Source organism: Colossoma macropomum, unplaced genomic scaffold, assembly GCF_904425465.1.
Source record: "Colossoma macropomum unplaced genomic scaffold, Colossoma_macropomum, whole genome shotgun sequence".
Classification (NCBI taxonomy): domain Eukaryota; kingdom Metazoa; phylum Chordata; class Actinopteri; order Characiformes; family Serrasalmidae; genus Colossoma; species Colossoma macropomum.
This window is the reverse complement of record NW_023494809.1, coordinates 9,194,492-9,209,755: the sequence shown is the minus strand read 5'-3', so window position 1 is coordinate 9,209,755 and position 15,264 is coordinate 9,194,492. Positions and strand designations below refer to the sequence as shown.

At 38.8% G+C, this 15,264-nt stretch overlaps 1 protein-coding gene across 1 annotated transcript in view; it reads right to left on the bottom strand.

Annotated features, from left to right (window-relative positions):
* The window catches only part of LOC118799119 (thrombospondin type-1 domain-containing protein 7A), a 213,026-nt gene that overhangs the window by 85,629 nt on the left and 112,133 nt on the right, over nt 1–15,264 (bottom strand). Inside the window, exon 7 of the mRNA XM_036558827.1 lies at nt 13,473–13,676. Within this exon, the coding sequence (XP_036414720.1) occupies nt 13,473–13,676 (204 nt within the window). The remainder of the gene's footprint in view (nt 1–13,472; nt 13,677–15,264) is intronic.

Sequence of the window (15,264 nt, the reverse complement as noted above, 5' to 3'; positions counted from 1 at the left end):
TAAAATCCATAAAATCAGAATAACTCAACAGGTCACCGACTGATGTGGACAAATCATGAAAAAAGCGAATCATCTTTGCTAGTCATACTTCACAACGTACATTTAAGCTGTAAAAACAGTAAGACTGTGAAGAGTAAGTTAACTGACACCAAACGCAATAAATCCACAAAATGTTTAAAACTGATGTTTGAAAAAGTTTTGTTCCATTAAAATGATACAAAGACTTTCAGAATATAAAATGTTAACTTCTCCTGCGCTATAACTGCGCTCTGTCTGATCTGCCATGCTTCTCCACTGGTTTAAGAGTTTTCTCTGTAAAATCATTACCATCACCGAAACAAGCCAGATTTGTTTGCCATGGGGCAAATTAGCCCCTTTCCCAATTAAAACAGAACTGTTCAAAACGAACAGTAAATAAAAGAAGCTTACTGTTCCCTCTTTCTCCCCTTTTCTTGGCTGAAACATCTTTAATAATGTCCCATTTCTTAAAATGTCACTCTCAAGCCACATCACTGTCAAAGAAGACAGCTGTCAGTCAAATGCTAACATGGCATTCTGTCAATGGGAGCTAACCAGTGGGTTAGCTGGTGTTGAAGCCACAGAGAGTGAACTAAAAAATATATTATTCTGGGAATTTTTCAAATAAAAGTCTGCTCTTTTTTTAGTTTTTTAAGCTCCACTCTTATACATACAATCTTATACATCTTATACAAGTGTCTGGTTCTAACTTCCATCAGAGCTAATATCTGGAATAAATACAGCCAATCAGCAGTCACAGACATGAACGATATCAGTATAAGATAATTATTGCCGTTTTTTATGTTGGTAGATGGAAATCTAATTAAAAACGTCGTTTCCTTACATATCGCACTAATGCACGAGCATCACGCTCACTGAATATTCATTTTCAACCACCATTTCTGGTCTTGTTTACTGATTCCTTCCCAGAGACGTGACATCTAAATGCAGATGTCACTTTAGTCGCTGTTCCTACCCTGAACACCAGCCAGTTGAGCAATTTTTGTAACTGAAGCTTGTCCATCTTGGTCCAAAATCAAGGTCAACTGGGCCTGTTCAGGATTGTAGGATGTTAACTGCATCATGCAGAACACCTGCTTCTAAGCATCTGCACTCATTGGTTCTTATGTACCAAAGTTGCCTAAAAAGATCTCAGGTTTGCCTTTAGTGACGTACAAACTCCTTTTCGTCTGATTCATGAAACTTTTGTACAACGTGGAAACAAGCAGAGATTTGACCACAAGTGAAGAATCAGCTGCAGTGCATGAAATCAAGCGCCAGCCAACCAGCATCGCATTTACATATCATTTACATAAAGCACGCCCCAATTCATGCAGATGTTTCAGTTTTTTGAGGGAGGAGTCAGTAGTATAGTACAAAAACACAGTGTAATATGTCTTAAAATGGAACCTGGAATAGTTGCAGCATTTGCTCATAATATTTGAAGATCATTTTTGATGATTTTTGGGAACATTGGGCGCACAGGATTAAAATAAAAGCCAGCTCAGCCAACTAAAAAAAAACTAGTTTAAATTTGATTTAGATGACAACAGAAACCAAAATGACCGAGCTGAATAAAAGTTTACAGAAAATACAAAAATGATGGTGAATGTACGAAGCGGAAGTTTTTTTCGACACCTTCTTATTTAAGTTTTCCATTCCACCTTAAATGGTGCAGCAGTCATGTTCCGGTGCCTAACTGACACAAAATTTAAGTTAAATTCAACTTTAGTTAATGTTGTGAATGTTTTGCGATTGTTTTACCTGCAGAAGCTGTTAAAATCTGTCAAACATAGAGAGCTGTTTCTTTTGTTTTGCTACCATATGGAAAATGGTCAGTTCGCCTGGTGAGCTTCTCCAGTAAGACTCCAGCAAGAGTCCCATCTGCAGTCAGACTCTCCATGATTCTTCCACTTTGGGTCTCCAGTGTTTCCAGGTCATGACGCTCAAGTCCGAGTCCGAATCATTGGTGCTCAAGTCAAAGTTGAGTCCCAAGTCTTTCTAGATTTTCTTGAGTCAAGTCTAAAGTCATCAATTCATGACTCGAGTCGGACTCAAGTCCAAGTAATATGACTCGAGTCCACAACTTGGTTAATGGTATTATAGATGATACTAAAAACAGCTGGTTAGTTTAACATTTTTTCCTGGTTGTTAAACTATTACGCTCAAAGTTACACTCCAGATGTGAGTTTCATCATAGAAAGATGAAACTGATGAACAACAAAACTGTCAGTGAAACTTGCTTGCGGTCATTTTACATATAGATTCCTACTAACTCCACTGGTTTGTGCTGTTGTGAGTGAATGGCTAGATGACTCCTCAACTGCTGAGTATAAATGACACATCGCCACCTAGTGTATCAAAGCAGCAACTGTTCAAAGTTCAAGTCTTTGTTAACACCAGATTAAAGGACAGCATAAAGATATCAAAAATACACTCAAACATGAATTACCGATATTGAACCATATTGGCTCAATTTGATCCTCTCTCGCCAGCAGTACAGAGCAACCACAACCAAACGAGGGAGCCCGATAGATTACCGGAGCACGATGCTGCAGTACCTCTGTGAAACTCAGCCCTCATTAGTTTGCAAACTGTTTTATGCCTAGAAGAAAATATTCTGACACGTTTCGAACACCCAAAGGCAAGGGGAAGGAAACAGCCAGCCATTTAACAGCGAACGCTCAAATTACCATCTCAAAACAAATATTAGATATGGTAAAATGTGGCGTGAAATCATATTGCCATGCGCCCAAGAAGCATGTGGAATTCCAAGGTGAATTTCCTGCGGAGCATCCTCCTACATCTGTATGTGCTGGTGTGAATTCAATTGTTAATCAGGGCCTAAAAATAGAGGAAGACATAGGCTGGAAGTTCCCACAGGCTTGGGCAAATTTTACACTCACACATCTATAATTCATGACATCTACAGTAGACGGCTTCACATGGCACATGTACCCACTTTGATACGTGTTAAAAGACTACGTGCCACACTTGCACTCTTTTCAGATCCATGTTATTCCACTGCGCAGAAAACATTAATCTTGATTTTCCCTTCAGTCCTCTCCATATAAATGTCAGGTTGAGGTATAATCTAAAACCACTGTCTTGACTCTAACAGGGAATCAATTGGGGAAAAAAATAACACAAGACATGATGAGAAAAAGTAACCCCAAGCCCTTCCCCAGAGAGCGAAAAAAGGTGAATAAATATCGCAGGGTTTTTCTTATCAACGGCAGGCAGTGATGCAACATCCACATCGATCGGTGAAACGCGGTGTGGCCGTTTGTGAGCATGCTCCATAAACGGCCTGTTCTCCAAAGAGGGAGCGGCAGATACCTCCCAAAAAAAGCCAATGAGCAGATCAATTTTCATGCCAAGCGAACACTGCTCTGATTTAAAGGAGCACTCCATTTTACTTTAAGCTAGTCTCTATCTGCTGCATCTAAAGCATGTAGTCGATTACTGCAGACAGTTTCTCTGTACTTAGAAAAGAACTACTGACTCAAACTACACCCAAAATAACCCACTGAGTTCAATCGTACAGGACTGTGCCAAGGTCAGGACCACCCATTTATTCTTTTAATTTCTAGATAGAACATTCATTAAGTACAAGTTATTACATTTGATCTTACATTTACGGCACTTGGCCAATGCTCTTATCCAGACTTTCAATTTGACCATTTTTTACACAGTTAGGCAATGAGAGGCAGTGTTAGGAGTCAGGCATGTCAAATTGGTGACATTCCAGGCCAAAGTGCTCCAGAGATCAGCGTTCACCCTCATCTAACATTCTGACTTCAGTTCATGTATGGTTTGCTAATTAGCTGACGAGCTGAATCAGATGTGTTTAATGAGGCAATGTGCTGAAATCTGCAGTGTTTTGGCCCATGAAGACTGGATCCTGACACATGTGGAGTAGGGTGCTTGCCCAGGCGGGGGATTATTCATTTTTCGGTGTTGGGGAAAAAAAGCAGATTTTTTTTTTTTAACAGAAAATGACATAAAAGCCTCTATCAATAAGTAAAATATCAAATCCATAATTGAATTTGTCCACTTCTTATGCTGAGTTTACATGTTGGTGGTAGATGGCCAGCAGCAAACATGATATTTCATTGTTTTTAATGGCACCACAATGGAAAATTCTGCCACTGCCTGTGGCAACATTTTGCTAATCATAGCTGTTAACGTTATGTTACGTCCTGGGTTCAATTTTACCAGCTTTTGCTGTCGACCGCAGCAGTGAAATGAACTGAATGCTAAGGACACTGAAAGACTCATCGCTGAAGCCCAGTATCAGCCAGTACTATACAACAAACACAATCCTAATTCCAAAATGTTGGCACTGTAGATAAAATGCAAACAAAAAACAGAGAGCAGTGATTTGCAAACTGTTGTTTACAAGTATTTATTTAAAAATAGCACAAAGCTGAAATTTTTCATATTTTACTTCATTGATTTTTGTAAATATACACTAATTCCAAATTTGATGACTTCAAATGATTACAAAGAAACGTAAGACTGGGAAGTTTGTGGAAAGATCAGAAACAACTGGAACTTTCCACTGGTAAACAAGTGAAGCTATTATGATTGGATATAAAAGAAGCATTCATGAAAGGCTCAGTGACCACTTTTTGAAAAACTGAGTGAGCAAATAGTCCAGCAGTTTAAGTTTCTCAACATACAATTGCGAAGAATTTGTGGATTTCACCATCCACATTTCTTAGACAGCACTGCATTAAATACTAACACGAATTTTTAATGAATATAACCAAATTGGCTCGGGAAAACTTTGTGAGTGGACACAGTTCATCACTGCATCTACAAATGCAATTAGGACTGTATAAAATAGAAGCCAGACATCAACAACATCCAATCTTCGTTATATGTATTTAATACAATCCAATAAGATATTTTCCCCTATAACTGTTATCAGATGTACCAGACGCTGTTGTCTCTCTGTGCGTGAAATGTTGGGACTCTGTATTGAGCTGCAAGTGAGCAATGATGAGTGAAAGAGGAGGGTGAGAACCCCCTGCTGTGAAAACAATTCAAAGCTCTTCACAAAGATGGTCTTGTTGATATAAAACAGACAGAACAACTGCAGCTTTTATCAAAAATCATATACAGCTGCCAAAATGAAAACATTTAACCCATTAAAATCTCAGGCTTATTACATGCTAAGGCTTATTATTCAGTAACTACATAGACTTCAGTGCAAACTAGCTGAGCTATTCTTAGGTTATAGAAGTGTGTAATAAAACTTTGGTTAACTAATAACTAAGTACATAATCAGTAAATAATACTTAATGAGTAGTTAATTAAAATATAAATAATGTTTATTTAATTACTTATTAGCATCTAATTATCAATTTATTTGCTTAATGTACCAGGATTCGCCATGTCTGCAACAGAAATACAGCCATTTTATTTACTTTCCTAAACAACCAGTGAACCTACACAGCTCTTCTGATTTTATACAGGGAGATTCACTCGAAAGAGGCCCCGAATATTCTGTTGTAACTCCCGCTAGGATGAAGCAATCAGAACTAAAAAAATACGCAACATACCTTGACGCGCTGCTCAATACTGTATACCAGCATCCTAATGAGAAGTCGAGTGACTGAGTGAAGGGGTAGGGGGGTACGCTGTCCGGTGCCTACTTCATCGCTCCAACACAGGGGCATCCCGGCTTGTTCGAAGCTCCATATACTGAGGAGCACATTGCATGTTGTTTCGTTCAGATTGCTTCATCCTAGCAAGAGTTGTTACAGGATTTTTGGGGCCTCTTTCGAGTGAATCTCCCTGTATATGTAATGTTGATGGTAAAATGGTTATTAATCTGAAAAAATAAGTTCTCTTTTGGGACTATTTTGCCTCACGACACCCTGCATGTACCTCTACGCCATGAACAGATATTTAAAAATACATTTTAGGCCAGAACTTTATCGCAAAACTATTGTGAGACAATGTCTCAGACATCAGGCAGCCATTTCATGTCATAACGTTCTGCGAGGGAGAGCTTTTAGTGGCATTGATCTCTTCAGACGTCTGATTCCTATCACCACCACTGAACAAATCTGAATTTGTAAGTTTCTCGTTAATGGAGCATTTCATATCAAACCACTCTGAAAAACTTTGCTTACATCTTAGCAATTTAATTATGCAGAACTTTGAAAAAAAACGAAATTCTACTTTAAAAAAAAAGATTGGTCTGTAATATTTTTTGAAATTGTTTAAAAATTGTTGAACTACTTTCAGTTTAATAAGCAGCTGTTAGTATATAGTTAATGAGTAAATAAGCTCTGTGAGCTAAAAACAAACTGAACACTTAACACTTAACAGTGTACTCAGTAACTAATTACTAAGTACTTAATCGAATCGAATTTTAATCGAATCGAAGTAGCGAATGCTTAAAGAGCAGTTGATTAACATATACATGATGAGTATCTATTTACTTAGTAGCATATAATTCTGAATTCATTTGCAACCCTTAATGTTGCGTGTTACGGAGATTATGTTAAGAAATGTTGGCATATTCTTTTAAGATCTAGAACAAAAAACCAATCCAGCAAGCCACAGATTCAGCCATGCCTCTGGTAGTAGTGAACTGACTCTCAACATCATTGCAAGACTGTGTGTCTGAATGCCTTTAATGCAGAGCACAGAAATACGAGTAAATGGCAGATGCCCGCCGGTTGTAATAACACGGGCCTGCTACAGTATTCATAGCTGAAACGTATGACCTATTTCATGATGAAATAGTGATATAAAAGTGTGCACTTTTTGGCTGAGGGTTTCAAAAGCCTTTTAGTGCCGGAGAGAAACGTTCTTGGCAGTTCGAGAGCGTTTTAAAGAGTGTGCAAGGGTCTTTTGGGCAACTCCCCTGAGGTGTGTTCGACCTGATGTAGTGTACGGAGAGACTGTGTATATGAGAGATAGATACTCGTAGACAGACAGATGAGGCTGTACTGAGGAGAGAAACACTTTAACAGGTCGGAGGAGCACTGTCGTGACTCAGCAGGCAGGCCTGTGCAGCATGAGGTCACCTTCTTATGCTTATGCTTCCTCCGCAGATATCACAACAGCACGAGGAAACCTGCTCAGTTTGGGAAATATAAGATGCTGGGAACTAAAGCTGAACAATACTGGGATAAAGCAACTATGACAGTTCAGGCTTTTGCAATACATGTAAATATTGCAATATTTGAAAAACAACCAAGTTAAAAATAGTAACCTCTTCCCAAATGGAGCTCATTATCTAGCAATGGAGAGGATGAGTTTGCAGGACGAATGAAGGCTTCTTCTCGTTATGTACACTACCGCGCTCAAGTTATTCATTTTTCAGCGTCAGGAAAAAAGCAGAAAACATACTTAATAGAAAATCACACAGAAGCCTCAATTAAAATGATCAAATTTGTTCAGTATTTAGTGTGTCCACTATTTGCCTCTATTACAGTTTCCATTCTTTTCAGGAGACTCACTTTCAGTTTTCAAAGAAATCTGCAGGGATATTTTTCCACACCTCCAAAGTTCAGGCTTAGGCCCAATCCAATTTCACCCCTCGGCCCTACCACTTAGCCCTTAGCCCTCCGTTTTGCGCGTTCAAGCTTAGGAGGAGGGTGTCCTGATTCCTGTTGAGATAGAGGGGTAGAGAGAAGGTTTTTCAGAGGCTCACTCCAAACGTAGTGATATGAGAAAAAAAGAAAACTGACTAAAGAAACCCACAAATCAGAGTATTTTCTCAGTTAAATTACAATAACCATCATAATATCTTAGTTTAACGTCGTTTCAACGTATTATGGTCCTTTTCTTCATAACAAGCATAAAAAATTACTAATAGTATGCTGGTGTTCGGTAGCTAGCTAAACTTCTCATTCCGCCCTAAATGCACCATTAAGGTGGAATAGGAAAACTCAAACAAGAAGCTGGTGAATAGCTGACTTCGCATTCCCCCTTAATTGAAGGCATATGATCCCCTAAATGTAACTAAAGCCCAGCAGTGAGGTTGCTGAACTTTACCCTCCTCTGCTGTCACTGCAGACTGGCAGGGTCGCCTACAGAGCAGTGCTAGTAGCCTGTTAATGAAGTAATGTTCTTTTTATTTGAGGGTCCCATTTTGTAGGGGAAGTTTTCAACCACTACCCCTTGTAACTAAGTTCTAAGGGGCAAGGTGACACTCGAAAACAAGGGGTAGGAGTAAAAAAAAGGAATGAGATTGGGCCTTAGAAGTTAGTTGCATTTTCTTGCATTCCAGGTAATCCTAAACACATTTAATGATGTTGAGATCTGGACTCAAGGGTGGTGAGTTCATTGTTTTTTGAGAACACCAGCAGCTTCTTTGTTTGCTTTGCAGTTTTTCTTCCTTCCATCTGTCTCCTTTTCTGAGTAACAGCTTCTTAACAGCTGCACATCCTTTCAGACCCATAACGCTGAGTGGAAGGATGGACAGAAACACCAGTGGATGTTTTCAGATCTGAAGCAGCTTGATTTTCTCCTCTCTCTCAGAGACGAAAGCTTTAAGTGCTGTTTATCTGATAAGAACAGTTTCTGTGGTCTAGCAAGTCTTGCGGGTGGTTGTTAGGAGCCCCATTTTCTCTGTCACTTTTAATCATTTTTTAAACTCCAGTCTGGGAAACTCCTGTTTTTATTTTTTTTCTGACCTTCTCCTTCCTTATGCAAGTGTTTTTTTTTTAAATATCTAATCTCCTCAGTAATATCTCCTGAAAAATGAATAAATTCTACTTACTGGCCATTTTGACTGGAAATTTTTGCACAATACTGCATAATAACCGTATTCAGTTAACCTTCACTAGCTGCACTAGCTGATACGTACATAATATCATATTGCAATTGAATTGTTATAATTCAATTTCAATATGCCTTGGAATATATTTAAGGGCAATTCCACCAATTTATCAAAATTTCTGCACAATTCAATCAATGAAATGTAAATAAAATTATTCAGAGTGGTTTGATGTGAATTGGTTCATTGTAGAGAAACATGCAGACTCAGATCTCCTTACAGTGGTGATGATGGGAACCAGGGGTCACCATGTCTACAACACAAATAAACCATTTTATTTACTATCCAAAACCAAAACCACCGGTGAACCTACTCGTCTTCTGAGTTTATATATGTAATCTTTGGGGACTACAACACCCTGCATATGCCTCTCCACCCTGAAGAGATGTTTAAAAATACATTTTAGGCCAAAACTTTATTCCAAAACTATCATAAAACAATGTTTTAGGCATCGGGCAGTGCATTCTAAGCCATAACTTTCTGTGAGGAAGAGTTTTAGTGGCATTGAACTCTTCAGACGTCTGGTTCCTATCACCACCACTGTCAATTCTGAATTTGTACGATTCTCATTAATGGAGCATTTCGTATCAAACCAATCCGAAAAACATTTACAACGTTTACATCTTAGCAATTTAATTATGCAGAAGTTTACAAAAAACTGTGAAATTCCCCTTTAAAAAAAGATCAGTCTGTAATATTTCGGCCAAAATTGTTTACCTTTGTTGGACCATCTGTTCAAAACACCCACAGTAACTCATCTGGAATATCTGAGGTTGGTCAGAATGTTAACAGCACACTATAGAAAACTTAATTAACTTATTAATTTGTTAGAGAGCTCATTTGCATATTGCAGGCGTTTGGAATTCCAATAACATCATAACAATTAACAAACAATACTGAGCACACCTGGCAAACTCTCACACAGCCAAAGCATTAATTACTACTAACAGAACTCACTATTCTCAATTCAGTGTGACACGCCTGAGGTAAAAAAGCCACACTCTGCTAGTTCCCATACAATATACATATCCCTGTCTGAGAGCATCAAACTACAGAGCTCCATAATCTCACCGGGCTGTGCATCATCGTAAAATTTTCAATACTGTGATATAGATACCCTGAGTTACAAGTATTCTTTTAAAACCTCTGCCAGGAGCTTGTTGTGAATTTTAATAACCTGGTAGAACATACATCACAGACACCACACTGCTAAGCCTTTGAACTCTAGACAATGAGCACAGTTTCAGAGAACTACACCTGAAACACAGCTTGCTCTTTTTGAATGTATGTGGAATGATGAAGGTAGCTCCTCTGAATGTATGTTGCAGTGGTGAACCATGACTACAGCTAGGCCTTCAGTTCGAGCCACGAATGTCAAAACTAGGTCAAAAATGAGGAAAAAGGAAAAAACACCTTTATGATACTGCTAATTTTTGCTAGCATTATTTCTGTTAGCGCTAAGCTAACGCTGGTGATGATTTTTTCAGCCGTTCTAGATTCTAAACACAGACTTTTGAAGCTTGTAAAAAAAACTTGCAGATGTTTTATTTGCTTTCTATTTCTAACACTGGACTGAAACCTGGTTAGACTATGGCTCACATTCGCAGTCAGTTCTGATCTAGAACTTCCAGAAGTGGCCCCACCCAACATGAATGGCTGATTCCACTGTCACTCCCTAATTAGTGGTTAATCTAATATGTACAGCAGAAAAAATCCTGACTGGACAATTTTCCATTGCGCCAAAATTTCCAAACAACACAGTGAAATAAGAGTATTTCTACAATATTTGCAGAGTGAGATTTACTATGTAAGTTTTGGGGATTTGGAGACCTCTCTGATTAAAATGTGTAATTACCATGGGCTGGAGTTTAGGGAACCAGCCTTGTGACCAGAAGGTCGCCGGTTCGATCCCCTGAGCCGACAGTATGTGACTGAAGTGCCCTTGAGCAAGGCACCGAACCCCCAACTGCTCCCCGGGCGCTGCGGATAGGGCTGGCCACCGCTCCGGGCAAGTGTGCTCACTCCCCCCTAGTGTGTGTGTGCATTCACTAGGGTGTATGTGGTGTTTCACTGTATGGATGGGTTAAATGTGGAGGTGAAATTTCCCCGTTGTGGGACTATAAAGGGTCACTTAATTAAAACTTGGTGAAGGACGTGTCTTCTGAGGATGTGAGTGAGTCATCTACTGTTATCATCACATCTTCATCAGTATGTGCTGATTTTGCATTTGAGGCCTAGACGGAACCGAAGCTTCTTTTTCAGCCTGTGAATGATTTAAATACATAAAGATGTATAACGGAGTTCGAAAAACAAGACCTGACACCTGACTTTTGAATTATTATTTCAGGCTTTTGTGTGTTTATACAGCAAACACAATGATTTTATTAAATAAAAAGGAAATAAATTACACAAGTTTCTTTTTGGCTTCAAGAAATCATTAGGTATTCACTCGAAGGGTTTCCAAATGGTATGTTGTCTTTTGGTGCCAATGCTAGACATAAAGCAGAAAAAGAAATTACATTTCTGCTATATTTATCCATTATTACAGTCAGGAAATCCACAGTGCAACCTTAAAAGTAGGTATACTAAACTGGACAGACTAACCCAGTGCTTTCCAGAATCAATATTACAGTGTTTAGGAAACAAACTCTGCCATTCTATAAGCTAGTTGCAATTGTTTGACCCATTTGCAGCACTGACAAAAAAAGGGGAACCCATCTATTTTTGTATCTAATTAGTTTAAAGCTGCACTATGTAAGATTTGGGGATTTGGAGACCTCTCTGGTGGAAATGTGTAATTGCATGCAATTGCAGCACCTATTCTGCTTTGGACCCCTTCCCCAAGTGGATGAATCTGATGATTGTGAGCGCATTGAAAGAGTATTCAAAGAGAGCTCAACCAAAAATTGGTGAAGGATGTGTCTTCTGAGGATGTGAGTGAATTACTCAACTATTGTCATCACATCTTCTAACGGTAGGGTAAAAAAATCAATACAGCATAGTATCACAATATTTTGTGTGGCAATATTGTATCAATACACAGATGCCACGTATCAGTGTTTTATTATATAGATTTATTTTATACATTTTTATTACAGCCTGTCTGCTTGATAATCCAAATTTGCTGCAATAAAAATGACAAAGTTAAAAACTTTCTCATTACATAAAAGAGATGTTGACAAGGGTTTCCTTTGGGGACAAAATTTGCAGTTGAAATAAGCTAATAAATCACAATATATTGCAATATATGTCATGGCAGTACTCAGCATATTGCAATATTGTATCACGGGGACTTTGGGGATTCCTTCCTCCAATATTTTCATCAGTATAATACTGACTTTGGATTTGAGACCTAAGCATTGAGCCAGACATTCTTTTTGAACATGTTTGTGAGTTGTTAGTACATAAAGACGTATCCATAAAGACGTAGTCCAAAAAAAAAAGTCTGACCCATCACCTCAGAGTTATTATTTTATGCTTTACAGGGTGACTTGCAGCAGCAAATACACCATAATTTAGCATATGTTTTGTGTTTTGGGACATTTTTAAATGTACATCATTGTAATCAGGATGCCCACAATTCTATCTTAAAAAAGATATTTTGAAAAGACTGGACTAAACAACAGTGTTTTCCAGAATCAATATTGCTCCCACTGTTCCACAGCTTAAGAAACAAACAATGCCTTTCTATGATAACCATATAATTGTATGTCCAGTTTGCAACCTTCCTATTTTTGTATCTAATTAGTTTCAAAGAATCCAGCTAGTTACCTGTGTGTCTTCGTCGAAATGCAGCATGGCTGTAGTGTGTTTGGCTCGGGATAGTGATGTGAAGAGGTGGCATCTTTGGGAATATTTCTGTCTGACATGCAGGCAAAACCTCTAGCTTTCTTGACAGAGATTAATTCGATTTGTTTTCATATGGTTTGTGAGGTTTGACGTGCTACCAGACTTGACAGTTACCAGCTTAAGGCGTCTGCCACTATCATCATCTAGATTTGAAAAGTACAGCCAGCTGCGACATGTTTGTTTTTCTCTCTGTTCGCTGGGCTGCCTGGCGCAAGGAGCCAACCAGGTGTCGCATTAGAATGATAAGAAGTTTCACGCCGATTGATTTGTCTGCTTAAAGGAATAGCTGACCGAAAAAAAAAACTAATTTACACAATTTTCTCCTTAACCCAAAAGTAGCCAATTGGCCAAGACATGTTTGGTGTCTAAGGTTTGCTTTATTATATTTGCACTGGAGCTATGAGGCTAATGGGGCTAACAAGTAATGCATGTCTGTGTCACCCAAATCTTTTTGACTGCTACAGGCATCCACTGTGTTAGCCTTGAAGCTTCACTGCAAAAACAGAAACTTCAGACTCCAAACATGTCTGGACCAACTGACTACCTTTTGGTTACGGATAAAATTTTGTGCATTTGTATTTAGGCGTCACAAGTTAATAGAATTTAGAATATTTTGCCGAAAGTAGCAAAAATAGGAAGCACACTTTTGACCCTTGGACAATTGTTAATGCACAGTGCTATAAAATTTCCTCTGATTAATCTGTTATGAAATGTTCACACAATATTGCTGGCATTTCCAAATGAGTTATGAGGTTTTCTTTTCAGTGCTTTTACAGAACTGAACTTTAGCGTGACTCACCGTCGCTGTTGACGCAGCGTGCCTGTGGAAGCTGTGTTCCTGGACCACAGTCCATATCCTCATCAGGGACGCACTCCTCCAGTTTGAGCAGCTGCCAGTCGAAACAGCTAGGTTCCTCACAGGGTATGGCCTCCACCAGATGGGGGCAGTCTCCTTCTCCGCCTGTTGGGTAGTTTGTGATCTTTCGCCTTCGGAACTTGAAACCTGGAAGCAACATACACGCAATATGAGAAGTATCATCACTGAAACAGAGCTACAGGATGAGGAGACATAGAGAACCAATAAAAAGGCCAGACCAGGTCAGACCAGTAATTTTGACTACGGCAGCGTGATAAGTTGTATTTTAATTGTTATCATGACAAGTATAATATTAGGGCTGTGATAACAGTCTCACTACTTTATTCTGAACTACTAACCTTAAAACATGAAGATTATTCTCAGCCCCAGAGTTGTGTGTAAGATGTGTGAGGCACTGATGGCTGCTGTTACAACAAACCTGCATTACCTTAAGAAGAATCGAATACTTTTTTGTTCATTTTTGTAGCCTGTATAGAAAAAGCTGTTCAAAGAAACCTGATTGTTTTTCTGGCAGCCTTAAGGCTGTTACACACTGAACTTGATGCGAAAAGACGACACGGAAATACGAAATTTCAGCTGGGATCTGAGTTTAAGCTGATTTTGGAGACGCAGCCCAAAACAAACAGGCTGAACGTCTTTAAGTGCAAATAAGATCTGATTCTTTGCTCCTAGCAGAACAGACTGATGGTAAAACTGGGCTATTTTCCTTTGTGGAAAAGTGACAGTAGCATGAAGAGCTTCATCACTCCACTCCTTGAGTTCTTCCACATTTAACTCAATGTTTGTAGCCCAGTTTGATCTGCTTTTGGAGATTCTGATCCTTCTAGCATTTGTGAAAAAGTTCTATTTGCTGGAATACAGCTGCTCTGTCAGCTTGGTTGTCACCATGCCAACAGCAGAGGTGATTCTGATTGGTCTGATTTTGTCACAAAAATCAAACAGAGATTTACAAAAATTGAACAGAGGGCAAACAAAGGTGATGTCACATTTTCGCTGTCCGAAGAATCGCATTTGGTGTGCAAGACATCATCAGATATACTCGCGCTTGAATTAATTTGCTGTCTTCCAGATAAATTGCATGAAAAAAAAACACGTTTCGTGTGTAAAGGCTTTTACAAAACACAGAAATGTGCTTGCAATTATGATGTAAGTAGCTATCAGTATTTCATTCTTTTTATTTTGCACAGTGGTACTCTTAAATCCATCCTGCTATTTCCTTAAATGTGAAAACTGCTTTTACACAGCGAAAAAGAGCCTGCAGTTTCTGCACACACATTTTAACCATAATTTATTGCTCATTATATCGTTATTGTGGTATCCAACAGCTTTACTGAACATCACATTTTACATCCCTAGTTTTGACCTTTTTCTTTCCACTTGCTTTTATGAGAACTTTTATGAGATTTTTAGCATGGCATTAATTTGCTGTCGGCTTCAATAAAAGCCCCAGAGCCACTTTTCTGGACAAGCCTAGTCTTGGACTAAACTGCAGTGCCAATGGTGAATGACCATTAGAAAGGATTAGACAGGATTAGCCTTAATCTAGGTCTAGAAAACCAGCACACAGGATTGGTTTTCCTGAGCCAGATTAAGCCTAAACCTGGCCTAAATGGCATTTTAATGGTGAAACATCAGGGACATGCAGCTTAGTCCAAGACTCGGCTTCATCCTTGTCCATGAATTTAGCCTTGTTCGTTGTTTTTGACCCTTCTGC